Source organism: Sebastes umbrosus, chromosome 12 (genome assembly GCF_015220745.1).
Source record: "Sebastes umbrosus isolate fSebUmb1 chromosome 12, fSebUmb1.pri, whole genome shotgun sequence".
Classification (NCBI taxonomy): domain Eukaryota; kingdom Metazoa; phylum Chordata; class Actinopteri; order Perciformes; family Sebastidae; genus Sebastes; species Sebastes umbrosus.
Window position 1 is genome coordinate 8888639 of NC_051280.1, and position 21258 is coordinate 8909896.

The 21258-nt window shown below is 38.9% G+C and overlaps 1 protein-coding gene and 1 long non-coding RNA gene across 7 annotated transcripts in view; one reads left to right on the forward strand and one right to left on the reverse strand.

Moving 5' to 3' along the window:
- The first annotated feature begins 1636 nt into the window (after window positions 1-1636).
- The window catches only part of LOC119498077 (piezo-type mechanosensitive ion channel component 2), a 122188-nt gene continuing 102566 nt past the window's right edge, over window positions 1637-21258 (forward strand). For 2 of the 6 annotated variants that reach the window (XM_037786567.1, XM_037786566.1), the window contains exons 1-3: window positions 1637-2531; window positions 11230-11325; window positions 19808-19933. In XM_037786567.1, the coding sequence (XP_037642495.1) occupies window positions 2468-2531; window positions 11230-11325; window positions 19808-19933 (286 nt within the window). In that variant the 5' untranslated portion in view covers window positions 1637-2467. The remainder of the gene's footprint in view (window positions 2532-11229; window positions 11326-19807; window positions 19934-21258) is intronic. The other 4 variants (XM_037786562.1, XM_037786564.1, XM_037786565.1 and 1 more) reach the window with 2 other exon arrangements.
- Window positions 7092-20714, reverse strand: LOC119498095. The gene is made up of 3 exons (XR_005209047.1): window positions 20515-20714; window positions 18497-18498; window positions 7092-7248 (listed from the first exon to the last, which is right to left on the reverse strand). It is a non-coding gene; the product is annotated as an uncharacterized LOC119498095 (long non-coding RNA).

Genomic DNA, 21258 nt, shown 5'->3' on the forward strand with positions numbered 1-21258 from the left:
ACGCCGTTAGCCTCGCTCAGAGTAAAGTAATAACACTACTTTAGGAGCAACGGAATCAAATGGCGGCTGGCGGTACCATGGTTTTGCACTCTGCGGCTCACATTACCACAGTTTCACAAGCGTTTCGGACGGTGGCCTTCAGGTAACGTAAAAGTGTGAAGGGCTCTCTCTAGAGCCAGTGTTTGGTTTGTCCGTTCTGGGCTACTGTAGAAACATGGCGGAGCAACCTGGTTGACTCCGTGAAGAAGGACCCGCTCCCTATGTAGATATAAATGATGTATATCTAACAAAACACAACAATTCTTAGTTTCAGGTGATTATAGACTAAAGAAAACATAGTTGTGAATATTATATTCCATTTCTATTAGTAGATCCTATGAAATGTTACACACTGTTCCTTAAAAAACAAAGGATCACTAGGTCATTAGGATTCATCCTTTGGGGACCAAGAACATCTGTGCAAAATTTTGTGCCAATCTCTCAAGTAAATGTTGACATATTTCACTGGAAAAGTGATATATTTGACTTTCTGGTGGCGCTAAAAAAAACCATCAGGTCATCGCCAAAGTCATTAGGATTCATCCTCTGGGCGCCGTGCATTATAATCAATCAATAGTTGTTAAGACATTTCAGCTATGGCAGGCATCATTGTAAACTTTGGAGAGAGCCAGGCTAGCTGATCCCACTGCTTCCAGTCATTATGCTAAGCTAGGCTAATCACCTCCTGGACCTATAGCTCCATACTTCATGCACAAACATGAGCACCTGAAGGATAGGCTAATTTTTCTCACTATCTGCTGTCTTGAAAAGTAAGTTTGGATGTCAGACTCAGGTGCAGAGCAGGACCCATGCAGTTGAATGGGATCCAGTTTCTTTCTTGCTCAAGGACACTTCAGCAGTTGTCGATGGGATTAAACCTCTGCACGTTATCCCCACTGACGTCTAACACCGCAATGATGCAAATCAATTTACATGTCCCCAATATTTGGAAACTGACAAACAGATCGGAGCACTTTTGGGGTTGAGGTTTGAGTCATGATACACGTCTGTTTACTCAACATACAACTGGATTAAATGCAATCAGAGAAGATGTTTTTGCTACAATTCTCTTAATTATTTCAAGAGCTGAAATCATATTTGGTAAAAAAAAAAGAAATATTTTTTCCTGCCTGCAAGGAGAAATATGACAGGCCTGTTTTGTGGTAACAAGGATTAGATTGAAGTGGCTGTGCTGCTTTGTGCAGACTGGTTTCAAACCAGTAGGCGTCGCTGTTTCTCACTAATGGACAGCTGGAGAGAAGACCTGGAGGGATGAAATGATCAGGGAAAGTCTCATGGCATTTATAAAAAACATGCGATCCTGTTTCTTTAATGTTTATAGACTCAAAGATGCAGATTAAGTAATGAGAAGTCAAGTCAAGTCAAGTCAAATTTATTTCTATAGCACATTTAAAACAACATGAGCTGACCAAAGTGCTTTACAGACATAGGCAGAATAAAAACAGGTCAACAGAGCAGACAACAACATCTCACACATCCACAGACTGAGACCAAGATAAAATCCATGAGTAAAAGACTGTTATAATGAGCATTAAAAAAAGGCCAATTAGTAATCACAATTCAAGTACATTCAAAAGCCAAAGAAAAGAGGTGGGTCTTGAGCTGTGCTTTGAAAGACTCTGTAGAGGGAGCAGATCTGATGTGGAGAAGCAGTTTGTTCCACAGAGAACATTTTATTGAATATTAAACAAAAACTGGATTTCTGAGACACTTTATCTTTTAATACTTGTGGTATTTGCATCCATCTCCGCATCCCACCTCCCAATTATCCCAGTGGGCTGGACCGGTCACCACACGAAGACTCCTCATTGGCTCAGTCTGCTGCCAATCACAGCCTCATCCTGTAGCCTCCTAGTTGCGAATTCACTCCAACACACCAGAAGTCAGAAAGTCAAATTTCACCACCAAGGGGACAGAAAAGGGAAGAGGTAAACGATCCGGTTATTCTGAGTATTCCTGTCAGTCCTTCACAGTAAACAAGTGTTATTACACTTTCTTATATTGTCAACGTTTCTCATTAATGTGGTTTTGTAGTGTGCAAAAAAAAAAAAAAAGGAGGTTAATTGGACTTGAGGACTTGTTGGCTCCTTTTCTCTCCGGCATTTTTACGCGCAGCTGTTTTGCGCACCTGAGTCCTGCAGCGTCAACATGACTTTAACGCATCTGAGCTACTAAACAGTCATGGTGACACTACTTGCCGGTGACACGGTGAGCCTCGGTGATTGTGGAGTAACCACCGGAGTCCAGGTATCCTCAGGGAGAGCTGATGTGGCCGTCTGGAGGAGCGCATCAGTCTGATGTCAGCCGGGATTTGAGTGAGAGCAGGCAGGAGTTTGTTGGGATGCAACAGAAACCTTAGAGAGACAATAATCCACCGGCTACTCTCCTCTGGATCCAACCCGGAGCCATGGCCTCTGAGGTGGTGTGCGGGCTGGTCTTCAGGTTGCTGCTGCCACTGTGTCTTGCAGCTGGTGAGTTTCCTCATTAATCCACACTTTGTTTTACTCATCTTAATTGGCCTATAATGTTCTGTGTGTGGGGTTGGGTGATTGATCAATTAATAATCTGATATCATCCTATAAATCAGTTACTTATACTTAAATGTGACGTTTAAGGAAGGCTTATGTTTATTTCCACACTTATATGAAAATCTGTGTCATTAATTCAAAATCTGATGTACAAACCTGTATTTGAGTATCTTAAGAATAGAATAGAGAGCTTTATTGTCATTGTATTAAATACAACGAGATTTACAGTTGCCACTTCTGGTCAGTGCTTTAAAACAAATACTTGACAAGACTAAAGGAGGCAGGTAAAACATATAACAGGTAAAACACACACAGTTATAAAGCAAATAAAGCAGGTATAGTAGATGTAATAAATAAATATAAACAGAAGTGTTACACTACAGGTATAAAATATAAACGATTCTTTTCTCACACACTATGAACATTTTTTTTTTAACGTTTATATGATCGTTCTTATAGCTGGATGTATGTTAAAGAGCAGAAATCCAATGAATGATTGTGTGAAAATGTACTAGATTTTTTGAATGATGATTTGTGATTGACCTCTTGATGCTGGAGGTCACATTCATTCATTCATTCATCATCACTGCTGTGTGTTCTAAAACTCAGCCCAAACAAAAGCAATAGAGTTTAATACACCAGCTATCATATATAAAATACAAACCAGAGCAGTGGTGTACCAGTGATGTTTCGTCATTAATCCACACTTTTTTTACTCCTCTTAATTGGCCTATAGTGTTGCTATGTGTGTGCGGTCAGGTGGGGTTGGGTGATTGATCAATTAATAATCTGATATGATCCTATAAATCAGTTACTTAAATGTAACGTTTAAGGAAGGCTGTATGTTTATTTCCACTCTTATATGAAAATCTGTGACATTAATTCAAAATCTGACGTAACAAACCCATGTATTTGAGTATCTTAAGAGCAGAAATCAAAGTAATGATTGTTTGAAAATGTAATAGATTTTTTTGAATGATGATTTGTGATTGACCTCTTGATGCTGGAGGTCACATTCATTCATTTATTCATTCATAATACTTATATGTGATGTTTAAGGAAGGCTGTAGCTTATGTTTAATTCCACACTTATATGAAAATCTGTGACATTAATTCAAAATATGAGGTACAAAGTCATGTATTTGAGTATCTTAAGAGCAGAAATCAAATGAATGATTGTGTGAAAATGTAATAGATTTTTTTGAATGATGATTGACCTCTTGATGCTGGAGGTCACATTCATTCATTCATTCATTCATTCATCATCACTGCTGTGTGCTTTAAAACTGAGCCCAGCTGCATATATAAAACTAATACACCAGCTATCATATATAAAATACAAACCAGAGCAGTGGTGTACCAACACTGTTCTCCACCGAGCTGTCACCTTTTATTGGATTTAGTTAAAGGAAACAGCCGACAACTGAGCAGCCAGTCACTACAGAAACAAACCTCAGTCTGCACAGGGTTTATGTCTCAGTTTGTATGTTTAGTTTAGATGTATATTAAAAAAACAGACATATTAAATGAGTCTTTTTCTATTTTCAAAGTTTGAAATGCTAAAATAATCAAATCACAAACCATTTTTTTCTGTTTTAGTTTATTCAATTCCTTACTGTTAGGTTGCCATGTGGCTCAAACAGCAAATAAAATTGCAGTTAAAGTGTGTTATGTATATTTTTTATAGCGTTATAAATTAATTTCTATGGTTTCTAGTGTGGTTTCTGAGTTTAGCTTATTGCCTATTAATGATAATCAGTCTTGTTATTGATTGTTTAGCTGCTGACCGGACATACAGTACATGGCTGTAGTGTTAATACTGTTAATTAACATTTAAATCGCATTGACAGTGTTACAGCTAAAAGTCTCGTGTTGTTTCACATCCCTCTGAGTTTTATTCAGCGTGCTTTTGGGTTTTTGGTTTGTTTACAGCATTTGTAACTTTGTTAAGATTTGGGCTCTACACAGATGAAGTTATTGTTGCTGTGTTTGTGAATGTTTTGTTTGATTCTCTCCGTTTACTGTGCAGATTTAGGAGATGACTCACAGTCAGCTTATTTGGATTTAGGAGTGACTTTGAGGAGCTTTGAACAGACTGGAAAAGTCTCAGATATTACTAGTTTCACTGAAGAAGAAGACGACACTGAAGTGCTGATTTAGAGTTTGTGGTGGCGTGATCACACGTCGCAGACTCTATTAAATGCAGTTCACTTTGTGCTTTAAGCTGTAAGTCTGTGGTAGGCCACAAGTGAAAAATAATTAGCGTCCAACAGCCACTGAGGTTCCACTGTGGTGTCTGTGTAAGACTTATGGGGCTGAGGTACTTTTAAAGCTAACAGCATGCTTTCTATAGATAAGACCCACTCAGTACCACCATAATGCATCACTTGACAGCCCGACGGCCCCTTTATTTCCAAAAGCAATTGTGAGGCCCATGCATTGTCTCCATTAATTCGTGGAAAGTCGTTTTAACAGTATGAATTAATAATGCGGTTGTGAGGGAGGGAAGAATTGCCTTTCCCTTTTATCGTAAACATACCTTTAATATTTTATGTTTTTTCAAAGTGCAAATGAGCACTTGTCATTCACTGCAGCTCTGTACAGCAACTGACAGGATGAAGGAAATGTAGAATGGAAAGAAGGAAAGGTACACAGGAACGGACGGCGTTAGAAGTTATTTCTGCCGTCAGCATCAGCTGATCAGCGACTTACTTTCCTGTATTGTTTCTGTTTGACAGTCAAAGATCTCATCTCAGTTAAAGCTGAATGGATCTGATGTAAATCAATAACTGTCAACCCATCAGCTATTGTGTTTTTCTTTATTGTTTGTAACACTTGTGGCTGGAAGATCATTTTAGGTTTCATTTCTTTTCTGTTTCTTGTTGTGGTCCAGATTTTCAGCTTTGATGCGTTTTTGGGGCAAAAATAACATATTCTTTGGCCTGTCAGTGATGAATAAACAGAGAGGCAACACACTGCAGCACAGCAGATGTTATCTGACGCCATACACATTACCCTTACTGTATATGTTCTGTGCAGTATACAGTATGTATATGCACATCGTCTCTTTTCTCATGTCCCAGTGAAAGACTTGTCCGCTGACGTTACATAGTCTGTGTTTCCTGTTGGCCATCTGACAGCACCTCTATTGAAAAGCACAGAGCTGCTGGGCCTATGTGTACACAGTCTCCTCTACCACCTTCCCAACACACAGACACACACACGTTTGCCCACAGCCACAGTTTAGCTGATCAAACAGGCCGCTGTTTATGTGTTTACTGGCAGAGTTTGGAGTGTGAACATGATTATGAGCATGCACTTTCCCAAATGTCTGATCTGATATCAAACTTGGCATTGTGAATGTACAGACGGAGCTGCAGGTCAGATGTGTTGAGTCGGGCAGGTTGCAGCAGAGTAAAGCACTGAACACCGAAGCAAACAAAGGTGGGAGGTGATGTAAAGATGCTGGAAGCATCTCTGGAATCATAATGCTTTCTTATTTGGACTTAATAAGACAAAATAAATGTGTACAAACATTGTTCTGTAGATGGCGTGTTGTTACGTTACAAATCTTGATACAGATGGTGCCATCATGATGCTCCAGATGAGAGGTGGTTGTGTAAAAATAGTGATTTTAATCCACTGAAATCATACTTGTCTCTCGTGATAACAAACTAATTTAATGTCTTACTACATAGGAAAAAAAACTTTCAATCAAAACCACATTAGAGTTTGTAAATCAAGCAGAAACAGAACAGTTACCTCTGAAAATGTTGTAGGAATTTAGTTTTGGTGTAGTTAGTCTAGTTACGTAAAATTAGGGCTGTCAAAGTTAACGTGATAACGCGTTAACACAAAATCGTTTTAACGCCAATAATTTCTTTAACGCATTAACGCAATCGATCTTTTGGAGGTTGTAGCAGGCTCAGTTTTAAAGCTAGAAGAGACTGGCATCATATGAAACTAGAAAACCTAAGGAATTCATCGGTACCAACCATGTCATAGTAGTTTGTCGGGAAGGAGGTTAAATAACGCTCCAAAATTCACACTAAATTTCGGCGAGGAAAAACAATCATGTTCATTTTCAAAGGGGTCCCTTGACCTCTGACCTCAAGATATGTGAATGAAAATGGGTTCTATGGGTACTCCTAGGAGTATGGGTGATTTGAGCATATGTTTTATGCTAAATGCAGTACCTGTGAGGGTTTCTGGACAATATCTGTCATTGTTTTGTGTTGTTAATTGATTTCCAATAATAAACATATATTTGCATAAAGCAAGCATTTGTCCACTCCCATGTTGATAAGAGTATTAGATACTTGACAAATCTCCCTTTAAGGTACATTTTGAACAGATTAAAAATGTGTGATTAATTTGCAATTAATCCTGATTAAACATTTTAATAGATTGACAGCCCTAGTTAAAATCAAAGGTCATGAAATGAAAAACAAAAATACTATTTGTTTTGTTTAACTAGTAACACTACATGGCTATGGGTGTGTTCCAAATCGCGTACTTTTTCTTTTTACTTCTAGTAGGCTACATACTGCAGCTGCCCTTACAAAGTACGTACTGTTGCATGCAGTATGCATACAATCAGGACATACTACTTGAACATAACATGGCGCCTTGAACTTTTACCATCTTGCTCATATATCTGCTGTGCAGAGGATTGTAGCCAGAAAAGCATGCTGGCTTGCATACTGCAAAATGTGACCGGGTGCATTTGACATACTATGTATTGGGACATATTAAATCTTTTTCTGGCATACTAAATAGTATGGTATTATGGATATTGGAACGCACAGTATGAGCCAGCACCTACTCCTGTTAGTTAGCTAGCTCGTAGACAGCTAGTCTGTATATAGCTAGCTAACAAACAGACAATTTATCTTTAAAACTGAATTAAACGAACTAAAAGATGCAATTGATACTTGATTTATCAATTAGTCAAGTGACAGCTAATTTATTGGCAACAATTTTGAAGATTAATTAGACTTTAAAGTAATTTTTCAAGCAAAAATGGTAAAACGAATTCACAGTTTCCAGCCTATCAAATAAAAAGAAACATTTTTTACTCTTCTATGATAGTAAACTGAGCATTTTTTTGGTTTTGGATAGTAAATCGACTGCAATAAGGCATATGAAGACATCAACTTGAACTTGAGTAAAGCTCCTCACAGTGGTGGTAATAGCCTTGATATGCTCTTAATTATGTTCTTTTAAGGGGTTTAAATTCCTCTGTTATCGCCTAGTACTCGGTCCAGCCAGGCACCGCACCACCTTATCTTCTATCATGACATTTATGTTTTCGGGCTCAAACTCTGAAATCAGTTGGCCTTGATTTCATTTTTAATACTGGCCTGTTTCTTTTGTGTGTAGTACGCTTTGTGTGGCTGTAATAATAGCTTTTACTGGGAGAGACAAAAGCCTGATTCAGACGTGAATGGGGAAGTTCGCAGTAATCTGATGTCTGAAAACAACGGCAGTTTATTTTCATTCCCTCCGAAAAAATCCTCAGATGGTGAGTCATAGAGCGAAGGCAAATGGTCAGGAAGACTGCGGTCAAGTGTCTGCAGGCAGTGGGAGCAGAGTCATACAGATAGGTTATAGATAGAGATACAAAAGATAAACATAGATAAAAAAGGACTTCTTTAGATTTGTAACTCTGAGCAGATGAATAATGAGGCTCCGGACTGCTAACATGGGCAGGTTTAGAGCTCATTCAATGCTACATTAAGATAAAACAAAGTGGGTGTGGATAGTAATGTTGCTGAGTGGGAGACACAAAAATGAAGGATTGTGAGTCATTCACCCCTGAGGCTTTGGCTGGAACTCACGTACTTGTTGAAAAAGTTTGAAAAGGAAACAAAAAATGATGAAAAATAATGATAAAGTGACAAGACAATATTATGTATACTACCCAATATCACAAACTTACCTCAGGGGCTTTACAATCTGTTCACAGTATACAACACCCTCTGTACTTGGACCCTTGCAGCGGATAAAGCTGGACATACACTGTACGATTTCTGAGCCGCATGACTCATTTTAGAGTCAGACCAAATTTCAGCTGATAATTTCAGCGGACCAAATTTCAGCTTTCGGGCGTTGTTTGCCGTGCAGTGTACAGGGGCGACTGAGGCCCGATTAACTCCTCCCGACCGGCCACCGGACAGTCGGATGAATTTCTGACATGTCAGAAATTTTGGTCGGCCGACCACAGGCTCTCACACAGTTGAAGCAGAGCCACGAACTGATTCCCCAACGTCAGTGCCTTTTTTTCTACTCTTTTTACAGTAAGCATTGAGTGTAGCTATCAAAATAAAAGTGTATAATAGATATAGTAAAACGTAGCTAACTTACCTCCGATTCTCTCTGCAAAAGGGACAAACCCTACTGTACACGTCTTCCTCGCCACCTGTGAGTCCATATACGCCGGCGCCTCTTTTTTTAGACGTTTCAGCAGACAGGATGGCACAGATGATCAACGCAGCACGTTTCTGCATTGTTAGCATTGTGACCTGTACAGACCTCTGCTAACAAACTAACTGTTCCTGCCTCAGAGCTTTCAAACCAACCTTTATTGATAACAGCCAGAACAACCCCCGGGGGCCAACGGGCTGTGTTTTTTTTTCTTCTATTTTACACGTACAGCGTGAGCACTCAAGTCGTGGCTGACGATCAGACCGTACAGTGTGAGCACATAAATCGTAAGCTTTGGCTTTACATCGCAAACGATCTACTAATACAGTAGGAGTAGGGATTACACAGCAACGTCTCTAAAATCGTACAGCGCATGTATGTCCAGTTTAAGGGAAAAAAAAGTGCTTTTAATGTCGTTATAGTGGTGGTTGGACTGTCTGGCATATCAAGCAGCTGTGCATGCACACTTGAAACTTAATCACATAATCTACAGATGCTGGTGGTTTTCTCAAAGATGACAGCCCCCCATAACATGTATTAACTTTTGTTAGTTTTCATTGGTCTGTATCTGAGCACAGAGAAAACCAGGTTACTGTAGAGCTGCAGCAAGGGAGAAGTCAGAGCCAAGTCAAATGTCAATGAATAGGTCCATTGAGTGCACAAAGATAAATAAAAGCACCACTTTCAACAGTTAAGAGTAATTTTTCAGTAGTTCAAGACCAGTAGCCGCCCAGACGGGCCGATCTCTGTGACTAAGACGGTAACTCATGCAGACGACCTGGTTGTAAACTTTGTGCTTGTTGATTTAACCGCGAAGAGAAATTTGGGAGGTCAGACTGTGTGTCCACATTTTGTACAAGGTTACAGTGTACTTCCCTCCGTTCCCTCGCTACCTCCTGACCTAAAAATGTTCAAAGAAAGGCGGGAAGGGGGCCGATTACATATTTTGTGCATACTTCTTTTAGTGAGTTGTAAATGTCATTTGAAATAGTATTTGAACTGATTTTCCAGCTCAGGTTGTTAAACTCAAACTGTGCTTCATGCATAGGATTCAGTGGTGAAATGGGTAAGTGTTTGCTACAGTGCGGTTCATTATGGACGCGTTAATTGATGTTCAGTCAGCAGGTTGTGTGAGCCGTTTAACTGGTAAAAGCCACCGATGAGGACAGATGGTCAGTCTGACTCTGGGAAATGAGGTGCGTTACGGATCAATACATCAATTAATGGTTTTTGGAAGTCATGTTTGCACTTAAGCGTTTTAACTTTCATCATGAGCTCAAAGACTTCCTTCATGTGTCTCCGAGGGGTGTGTATATGTGTGTGTGTGTGTGTGTGTGTGTGTAGGGGGAGTGTTTGGGAAAGGGTGAGTGTGTGGAGTTACATAATTCAGTGTACTGTCATCATGTGTAGTAACACATCCTAAATACTGAAAATGTGTATTAAATTCAAGCTTGGGCTGCTACTAATGATTATTTTCATAAATCATTATAGATTAATCTGTTGATTATTTTCTTTGGTTAATGGTTTGGTCTAAAAAATGTCAGGAAACAGTGAAAATGTCACATCTAAATGTCTAAACCCCATAGATATTCAGTTTACAATAAAATATAACAGAGAAAAAGTGGCAAATCCTCACATTTGAGATGCTGGAACCAGAGATGTTTTGCTTAAACAATGAATCCATTATCAAAATAGTTGCTCATTAAGTATTTGATTAATTGACTAATTGTTGCAGCTCTAAAAGAAAGAAAATGAATGAAAGAAACAAATAATCACTAAAGAACTGAGGAAATTGCGTAGTGTTTGTTTCAGTGTCTATATTTTAATTACGCAAAAATCAGCATTAGTCAGAAATGACAAATGAAATTAAATGAAATATAACCCATTAAGGGAATGTAGGAAATACAAAAATTACATGGAAAATATAACATAATAAAAGTTAAAAATGAATTAGAGCTGTCAATCAATTAAAATATTTTATCGTGATTATTTGCAAATTAATTGTAAATTAATTGCAAATGAATCTCAATGACGACTCCTGATCAGGCAGCTTGTTAACCGCTGCCAGCTTCTGCACTTTATTTACTGTAAAACGTTAATGCACACAAAGCAATAAAGACACTATTGAATTAGTGGTATTTCAATGGATTGTTGTTTATTATGATCAAAAGGTGGATTTGCTGTTCAATCTGCATTTGTGTCTTTGTTTCTGCAGCTTGCCTGTTCAGGTACAATGCCCTGTCCTTCGTCTACCTCATCTATCTCCTGCTTATCCCACTCTTCGCAGAGCCCTCAAGCACAACAATGCAAGGTAAGAAGATCTATAGTGTAACTCTCTTTGCTAATTCACACGTTCAGTGGCTTTGGCTTTGTCCATCGCCTGGAGAAACTTGACTGTTTCCCAAAAGCCTCCAGTTTGAATTGCAATAGTGTTCTCTGTAATGTAAACCAGCCCTTCTCCAGGGGACTTGAATTTCCTTGAGATGAGGATGGATTTGGCACATAGCTCAGCCCATGAAAGGTAATATCGGTTAGTGCGGGCATGAGTCCATCTGTAATAATAAAAATGATCCACGACCAGCCAGATCTGCGATAGAAAGACGTGATCCATCAAGGCCAGATGATCCACTTGATGAAAATTAACATTTTTGGCTTAGGTTTGGCTTATTTGTACAGATAATGCCCATATAGATGATACAAAAACTGACACAAGCTGTGCTGTTGTGAAAAGAAATCCTGTAAAGTATCCTTTAGAGAAAAGAAAAAGGAAATTGAGTTGAGGGCTGTTTTTGATAATGGCTAACCACTTTAATTATCGAAAGAGGATATAAAAGTTGCTCCTAAGGCTCCACTGATTCCTTAAGATGGATTTCATTTCGTAATACCATGATCTGCGTGCATTTGACAAGTGTTATTCGTTAATTCGGCCGATGTGAAGGACGGTATTTAAGCTCTTTGGTATTTTGAGTTCAAGAAAAGAAATGTAAATCACAGTGGACCTCTGAGGCTGAGGTTTATGAGACTGAGGTGACCGTTGCGGTCGCCAACTTCAGCCGCGCCTTTATGCACTCCCCTCACCGCAAAACACTACACGTAATGTGGGTTTCTGTAGGAGACCACATGCAGCGTTTAATAATACATAAACCCATATCGAAGGAGGGAACAACATCCAGTCCGAGAGCCGTCTCTGCTCGTCTCCAGCTGAAATAACAATCAGGATGTAAAGGAGGAAGAGAGGGAGAGGAGGGAGCAGAGAAAGTGGACCACTTACACTCTCATCAATAGTTAAAGAGAGAAGTCTTCTAGTAAAGCTCAGTGTTCATGTATCTCATAGCTGCTGTCTTCAAACATGTGTCAACCATAATTGAGATAACGAAGTCTTGCTTAAATATATTTTGGACCTTTACACCTGGCATTAAAATTCATTTTCGGATTGCAATCAAATAGTGCTTGACCACATTGCGGGCCCTGCTCCCTAAACGATGGCGTTTTGAGGCTGATTATACACCGCCTCTCCGTCAGTGCCCAGCTGCAAGCCCGTGCGTAGTGCAGCCACCAGTGTTTCCTCTCAGCCTTTTCAGATAGAGCGATCGGATCTCAATGTGGACACTGGAGACATATTAATACCAGGTGTAAATGTTTTCAGGTTGAATCTAGATACAATCTGGACACGAGACACATTTTAATGCCAGGCGTAAAGGGGGCTATAGTCACTTCAACACCAACGAGACATGACAAATCAAACTTCAAGTGGAACTAAGGCTGCTTAAACATTTTTATTTTCATTTTTAAGATGTTTCTACCCTCAAAAATAATCTTTAATGTTGTTTTAAGACTTTTTATTTCACATTAAAGTTATTTCAGTGTGTATTTAGATTTCAAAGTAATTTACAGTATATACCCCATTCATTCTCCCATTGGACGGCATGAGGTTTTACTGCTTGGGTAGATTTTATTATCTTTGAACCATGTTAACATGGTATAGAGTACAAACAACATATTAAATATGGCACAAGATAATGGCCCCCAACAGGAATGATAGTATAAAGGAGAAGAAAGTACTGGAACAAATCTTCAAAAAGGCACCTTTTGGTTTATCTGACTGTGTCCATTCATCGATTTTCCACTGCTTATCTGGGGCTGGGTCGCGGACAGACATAGATAAATGGTTTCAAGAATACTTATGCAAATTATTTTTCTATATTATTCACTAAGCTTGTACAGGGTATTTCCTGGCTTCAGATGAGGTAGAGGTGGTTCCACCTTTTATCATGTGCACACACGTGCATGTGTCCCATGCCTTCAACTGGCTCAAGCAAACACTTTTTACAAATGTATTTTAGGAGTTCATGTATCAAGTGTATTTTATTAAAAATGTGACTCCCTGGATATTAACTTTTCATCTGCAATTTTCTGTAGTGGTCCCAGTAATATTTGTTCATAAAGTGTATTGAAGTAGCATATCATATGACATGGTTAAGCTGTTTGAGACTGAGAATAAGACCACAAATACTGATATACTAAATATCTTGTTAAAACAATTTCATTCTACTGGCAAAAATAATATGTACACATAGGTAGATCTCCTCCTATATTTAATCTCCTGTATTTAAGACACTTTTATAATTTTTTAAAAAACATATTTTGATTATTTTACTTCCTGATTTAAATTATTTGCTTTTATCCTGTTTTACAGATGTCTGTTTGAACTTTTGTATTCAATAAAGTGGGAAAAAAAGTTGATTAAATATAAAAAATAAATAAACAACTTAATTTCCTTGGCGTTGTAAGACGGCGTTCAGGCACACATGTTCATAAATGCCAGCTGGTGATATAAAACTATAAAAAAAACATTGAACAGCAGGTCGGCTTTCCATGATTAAGCATGAAGTGTTTGGTTTTCTTAAATGATTTTTTTTTATTTGGTGGCAAAGACACCAGCGGAAACACTGTGACGCATATTCATTTTTGAAAGCGTGATAACTGATGGTGTAATTTCATCACTAGCTCAGTATATATTAGCGTTTATAGGGTTGGCTCCCATTTTACAGCGGTCCAGCCAAAACCAGACAGCTCTTTTCTTCTCCTTTGACAGTTATGGCAACGCCATTCCCAGTTCACTATGCTGATTTGGATACAGCGCCACCACATCAGCGTAATGTCGCTTACAGCAATGCTTAACGCTTGTTAAAAAATAGTGTTATCCATGAAGACACCCGTCAGAGTTTTGTCGAGAGCTGGAGATGCAATGAAATTTGATGGAGGCGTCCGCCTTGTAATTCTCTATGCAGATGAAACCCTGTTGTACTCTGACATTTGAACAAAATGTTATACTCTGCTCTGTTTTCATTCCTATGGTTACAGACCCTCCGATTATCCAGGCGTTAACACCTTCCAGTAACTTTGTGGATTCTGGTGTTGTCAACATTAAAGTTACAAACGTTCTGTTTTAGCACTATTACTGTTGATGTTATTTACATATCTGGTCCAAATTTGTTGTTTCAGTGTTTACTGGTTTATTTCTCTTATTTCCACATAACCAGTTTGTGTTATAATATAATATAATGTAATAACAAAGATGTTGCATTTTGAATAAGGAACATAAGAGACTCATTTATCTCAAGCGAACAGCTGAAAAGAGGCTGCTCACGGCCGACCTCTTGGGGTTGTCATTATTCCTTTTGGTCCACAGTAATTCAATTAAAGTTTGCATTTTCGCGTTGAGAATGCATACATGGGGCGCCTGGGTTAGCTCAGTTGGTAGAGCGGGCGTCCATGTATTAAGGCTTGGTCCTGACCGCGGCGGCCCGGGTTCAAATCCGGCTTGTGGCCCTTTCCGCATCCACTCTCTCTCTCCCCCTTTCAAGACTCTATCCACTGTCCTGTCATAAAAATGGAAAATGCCCCCAAAAAAATAACTTTAAAAAAAAAAAAAAAAAAAAAAAAAGAGAATGCATTTAGCAAGTTGGGGTTTCCCCCAAACAGATGTTTCCTGGCAGAACAGGTGGCACAAGTTTCAAAATGAAACCAGCAGAAAGAAAGCAACCCCTGTATGCTAATTATTAAAAGGCTGCTGTATAATAAAAACAAATTCACTTGGCTATATGTGTCTTATTTGCCAGTAAACGTGTTTTATATTTCCAGTATAGTTGCGGTTTAGTGCAACGCTGACCAAACTCACAACGGAACAACCTCTTAAATGCTCTAAATCTTCAGCTCATCCACTCGTGTTCTTTTTAAAAGCGTATGTTTATGTATCTGGTAACCATCTGGTATCTGAAACTGTTATGTTTACTGTATCAGTGATCATGTACAGAAGCAGAAACACAAAAGAAGTGAATATTACACATGTAAGTTGCCTCAGGCGCAGATCGTATTAGTTATTCTCCTAGTGCAACACCTGCCAGAACATCTGTCTGCCTCACCTGTCTGTCATCAGGGAGGCTGAGAGAGCCGCAGGATGAGGAAGTTTCAGTGAGCAGGGTCTCATAACAGGATTACTTTTGGTTGATTATGAAATGATTGGAAGCTATAATCATTTAGGTAAATATTTGTCAGATTATTGAAGGAAAAGGGGATTTAGTTTGGGCGCCGGACCAGTTTATAGAATTTGAAATAACAGCTGGTTATGGTTGAGGATGATTGTGATAGCATTGCCAACATTTAGGCTATTTGTTCTGTTAAATTATCAATTCAGATTGTATACATTTAGGTTTAAAAGTAGTTTTAAAGTAATTACTATGTGGTGATTATCTTGAGCAGATTATCAGTATCTGTAGAGTTACAACGTGAGTTATCCCCCTCCTCCTGGCATTTAAATCGTTCACTTAATTAATGCATGAAAACCATCCAGTATACACACTGACAGTCCAAACTTACAAAAAAACACATCTCATCGTGCCGAAAAGAGACACACTCTACATTTCTGAATTGTTTCAGAGGGAGTTAGGAGACGGATTGAGCTAAATTCAGTGCTTTGTTTTGATGGTCTGTTTCATTTTGTCTGTTGAATCTTAAAGGACATGCGGCAGTTAAATCTGGAAAGTTAATTTAAACCAAATGTTGGACATGAATAATTCATTAGGTGTAATTTGCTTGAAAAAGCCACAGCAGCGCGGCGTGCCCAAGGATATGTCAGTATACAATCCTCCAATCCTAACCAGGAGACCAACAGTATCTTATGCAACTTGTTGTTGTTGTTTGTGATTTACTCTCTAATGTCGTAATTGCAGTATTTGGCTCCACATCCTCTTGAAGGCATTCAATTCTCAGTGGAGGTGAACAAAATCTAAACAGTTGCTCTCATATGGGCAGCAGGCATTTTAAGAGGCTTTACAGTAGGTGCTATATGCCTCGTTGAATGGGCACGGACATGACAATTTCCCTTTGGGGAGTCTTTTAGTACTGTTACATGAATTTGTATAAATATTTGATGTTATGGATGATTTATCAGGTTTATGTTTTAGCTAGTAGACTTCTAAAAGAGGGTGTCTGGCTTTAACGCATCTCCGAGTTCGGCTTTTTTTTGTTTTTTTAATCCATCTTTATCATACTTTTTTAAGACTTGACATAGTTTTCTACTTTGTTTTGTCTGGCAGTAAGAGGTGGAAGAAGTACTCTGATCTTTACTTAAGTAAAGGTAGCAATACCACAGTATAAAGATACTTTAAATATACTTAAAGTACCAAAAGTAAAAGTATCCATTGTGCAGAATGGCCCATTAAAAAATACATGTTATATAATATATATAATATCACTGGGTCATAATTAGTGAGGCATTCATGTGTAAACATCACTAATGTTGCAGCTGGTAAAGGTGGAGCTAATTTCAATTATTTTACTACCCGGCAGCTTAATCTATAATAATACATCATCATTTATTTATTGATTTATATTTTGTATTAATCTACAAAAGTAACCAGTTACTAATGTTGTCAAATAATTGTAGTGGAGTAGAAGTATAAATTAGTATAAAATGGAAATAGTCAAGTAAAATGCAAATAACCCAAAATTCTACTCAAGTACAGTATTTGAGTAAATGTACTTGGTTACATTCCACCACTGCTGGCAAGGACTTGTCAAAAAGACCAAATGATTGCATGGAAACATTTCATTGGTCCTCTCTGACACTATTATTTGGCAACAGCATGTGGTTAAATCAGGTCTTAATGTTGTCAAATGGATACGGTTCTCTGATTGATTAGGGAAAAAGCAGCAACTGTTAAAACTGAACAATGCGCTCTGTTTTAGAAACCTTTAAAAAAACACTCCTGGGACGGCGCTTTGAGAATGAATAATGAAACGAAACGAAATACTAATTCAAGATGAGCGTCAGGCAACCAAGACAGATGGCCGCCCGTCACACAACAAAAATGCTGTGTTACAAATAGGAAAAAAAAAGGTGACGGAGCCAAAACGGTTGCGTTGTCCAGAGCCTTCGGACCCATTTGGACGCAGAAGTTCGCCAACAGTCCTCATACCTCCGTATTTACAAGCATTCTTTTCCCTCTTTGTGAAAACCCAGGGAGTTAACAATGGGAAATTAGCACAAACTGTTTTCACTTCCATATTTAATTTGCCTGCCATGGTCTGGTGTTGCACACATTTGATAAGGTTAGCCCTCGATGGCTGGAGGCTCAGCAGTAGTGCTTCACCTCAGCCAGGATATTGTGCAATACACTACAGTAAAACTGTTATGTGTTCCCCGCAAGGATGCAGTAAATTTAATGAGATGGAGATGTTGCCCCGTGAATTACCACTGGAGCCAACCGTGCGTATGTGTGGGACAGTTTAAGGGGCTGATAATAGATGCAGTAAGGGGCATTACAGTCACGAAGAAGAGTCCCATCAAGCTTGTTCTTCCCTGAGGATGAACATTTTTCATTCTCGCAAACACAAGGGGGTCCGAGAAATCCTACTGTAGAGAACTATCACCATAACAACTCCTGAAATTATCCCAAATACCTGTAGGTGCACTATAAAATGGCCATGTGTTGAACAGCTGTGGCAGCTCCTCAGACTGCTCTCATCCTTTCCTCCCAGGATCAGTAATGTCCACTTACAGCTGTATTCTTTACCTGCATTGACCCACTTTGACCAGTTTTTGTCTTTTTTTTAGGGGGGGGGGCAGGTAATGAGAAATAAATATGAATTAATCAATTCATATAAATTGTGAAAGTGTATAAGGTCTTAGAACATTATGATAGAAGTACATGATGATCGTCCCCATGCTCTATTATGTCTCATAAGTTGTTGCAGCAATTTTTGGGTTGATACCATTTGTTACACAGATTTGGTGCTAAATTTAACCATTTTTTACCACTCAAGAATTGATAAACAAATTCAAAAGTCCCTCCAAAATACCACATTAAGACCCAAAGACCTTGAGGAACACCATAATTTTTTTTATTTTGTATCAAAAACATCTGAAATTTTGAGATTTCTGTGAAAATTGCATTTTTAGGCAACTGGATGGCGAGCACTTCTGTTCTGAGAACTGCTCAGAAACCCCCTTATTGTCAATCTACCTAGGAAAGCCATCCATCTTCTGAATGCCCCAAGGTCTCTAGTTTGTGGTTGTAAAGTTTCATGAGGCTGTGATCATCCTAGAGGTCACCACAGGTCATTTTATACAGTGCTGTCAAGTTTTAAAAAAAATGGTCTCACTACAATGAAATGGCTCCTATGGGGACTAACATCATCACACATGGCTACAGTTGGGCTCATTGGATCCACAAGAGTCTCAGCTTTACAGTGATACTCAAGTTATGTAATTCAAAGACTGTTTAGGAACCTCAGTATGCAGAAACATTCAAATACACCATTTTAGTATAGGCGAAAGTAACGCATTTGTACTGCATGCAAAAAAAATTAATTTCTTTTGCAACAAACGGCATGTGATTATCATAAAGTGGGCATGTATGTAAAGGGGAGACTCGTGGGTACCCATAGAACTCATTTTCATTCACACATCTTGAGGTCAGAGGTCAAGAGACCCCTTTGAAAATGGCCATGCCAGTTTTTCCTTGCTAAAATTTAGCTTTAACTTTGGAGCGTTATTTAACCTCCTTCTCGACAAGCTAAGCTCCAACACTGAGCCTGCTGCAGCCCCTGAAAGACAGTAAAGTCGGCCGCTCTCAGAGGGTTAAAGAAAGACACTTTGTCAGCCAACACCTACTTATATGTTGCTCTTATCGTCTTGGACAGCCAAGTCATTTCTTGCAACCATGAACCGCCACCAAAGCCAAGAAACCAAAGAATCAAATCAGGTATAGAAGCTGGTTTTGCTCCTTCTACGACGAATTAGAGAGAGTTAGAAGTCTTGTGGTCCACCAGAATGTTTATTTGACTTTTCAACAGAAATAAGCTTTGTTGTAAAGTCGTGTTGCCAGCTCTTAACCAGGATATGTATTATGATCCACAGAAAATCCCCCTTGGGTGCTCTCCCAGTCACCTTCACCTTTTCTTTTTTCTTTTTTACTAATTCATTGAAAACAGATCCAGACTTCCCAAGCTGATCACATGAATATGGATCATTGTTCTCCTTGCTCTGCCCTAACACCACTGGGAATTCAGAAAAACCCGGCACTTTTTAATGTTGCACAACTCAAAAAGTATTAAAATTTCACCTTAGTGTCAGACAAAGTTCTCTGTGCCTTGAAAAAAATAACCAGCAAAGAGACCTTTTCTGGGTTTCAGTGCATGAACGGCAGAAATAACATGTGGAAATCCTTAAAGTGAGTGGTGTTGGTGTCGGTGGTGGTGAATTCACTGTAGCTGTTCTCCTCCTCCAGGCCACACAGGGCGTCTGCTGCAGTCCCTCTGCTTCACCAGTATGTCCTTCCTGCTGCTCCACATCATCTTTCAGATTACCATCAACAGCCTCCTGGCCGTGGACCGTATCTACTCCAACTTCAGCTGTGAGTACAGTACACTGCAGCCTTTATGGTCCAGGATCTAAATGTGGTGATGTTTGTTGTGAATGTTGAAATCAAAGCGGCTCACACAGGTCAAGAATCCACAAAGAAGGTGCAGGATGGAGTTGATTGATTTCAGTTTTTGCTCTGTGCAAACCTTTTGAAAGAAATCCAAAGAAGACACCAGTGTTCATTTTGGCAGCTATTTTAGATTTAGTCTTAGTCTTAAAAAGGAAAATGCTCATCAGTTTTAGACACATTTTAGTAATTTTTATGAACTTATGACCTTTCACGCTCTTGCTCATATATCCGTCACATTCCGTAGCGTGAAATTTGAAATAAAAATAAAAAGTATGCGATTTGGAACGCAGCCTTATATTAAGGTATAAATTAGAGTTATGCACACGAGTCACAAAAATATGTAACGTTAGTAGCCTACATACACTTGAATGTCTGTCATTGTGGCTTCTGTTAATTCGCTGTCAGTGAGCTGTCATCGGCTGTCAATAGCTGTCGGCGGCAATCATCTGTCTGCGCTCTCTCTCTTGTTTATTTTATAGATTATATTATATTTTCTGCTGCACAGAGGATTGTGGCTCAGAATAGCCAGAAAAGCATGCTGGCTTGCGTACTGCAAAATACGACCAGATGCAGTAGGACATACTGGTATTTTTGGCATACTGCATTTGACATACTATGTATTGGGTCATACTAAATCTTTTTCTTTCATACTAAACAGTATGGTAGTATGGGTATTGGAATGCACGGTTATATTAAACAATATTTAAACCAGATCGCCCTCTTTCTCTAACTTTAATCAGGTGCTGTAAGCTTAAAGCTGGATTTATAATTGATGCAGGGAAATGAAGGCAGTCCCGTCGTAGATCCTGAGGGCATAGGTATAGAGTTATAGTTTTATTTATACCCCAACAACACTAGAATATTGCACTGTATATTAATTGGAGCATATCGTCCTTTAGTAGTAACTGTGTGAACATTCTTTCAGTGGTAGTGCTGGTCCGCCTTGTTTCATGTCTCAATAGGAGGTTATTCTGTGCGGTTGCCATATTTGCATTGATTCATTCACTGTGATAGAAAGCGACAATACTAGTGAGCAGATGGTTTGCCTTGGAAATGTCTTTGCTAGATGTTTGTTACTAAAAAGAAGAAGATGACTCACCTTTTTTTTCCAACTTGCTTCATGTTGCCTTAACTCTTAACAACCTCTACTGGCATCAGAGAAAACAGGCAACTCAAACTGACCAATCACAGTTCTTTTTCGCTTCCCACGTGGTAAATCTGTAGCTACCATAGTCCCACAGAAGTAT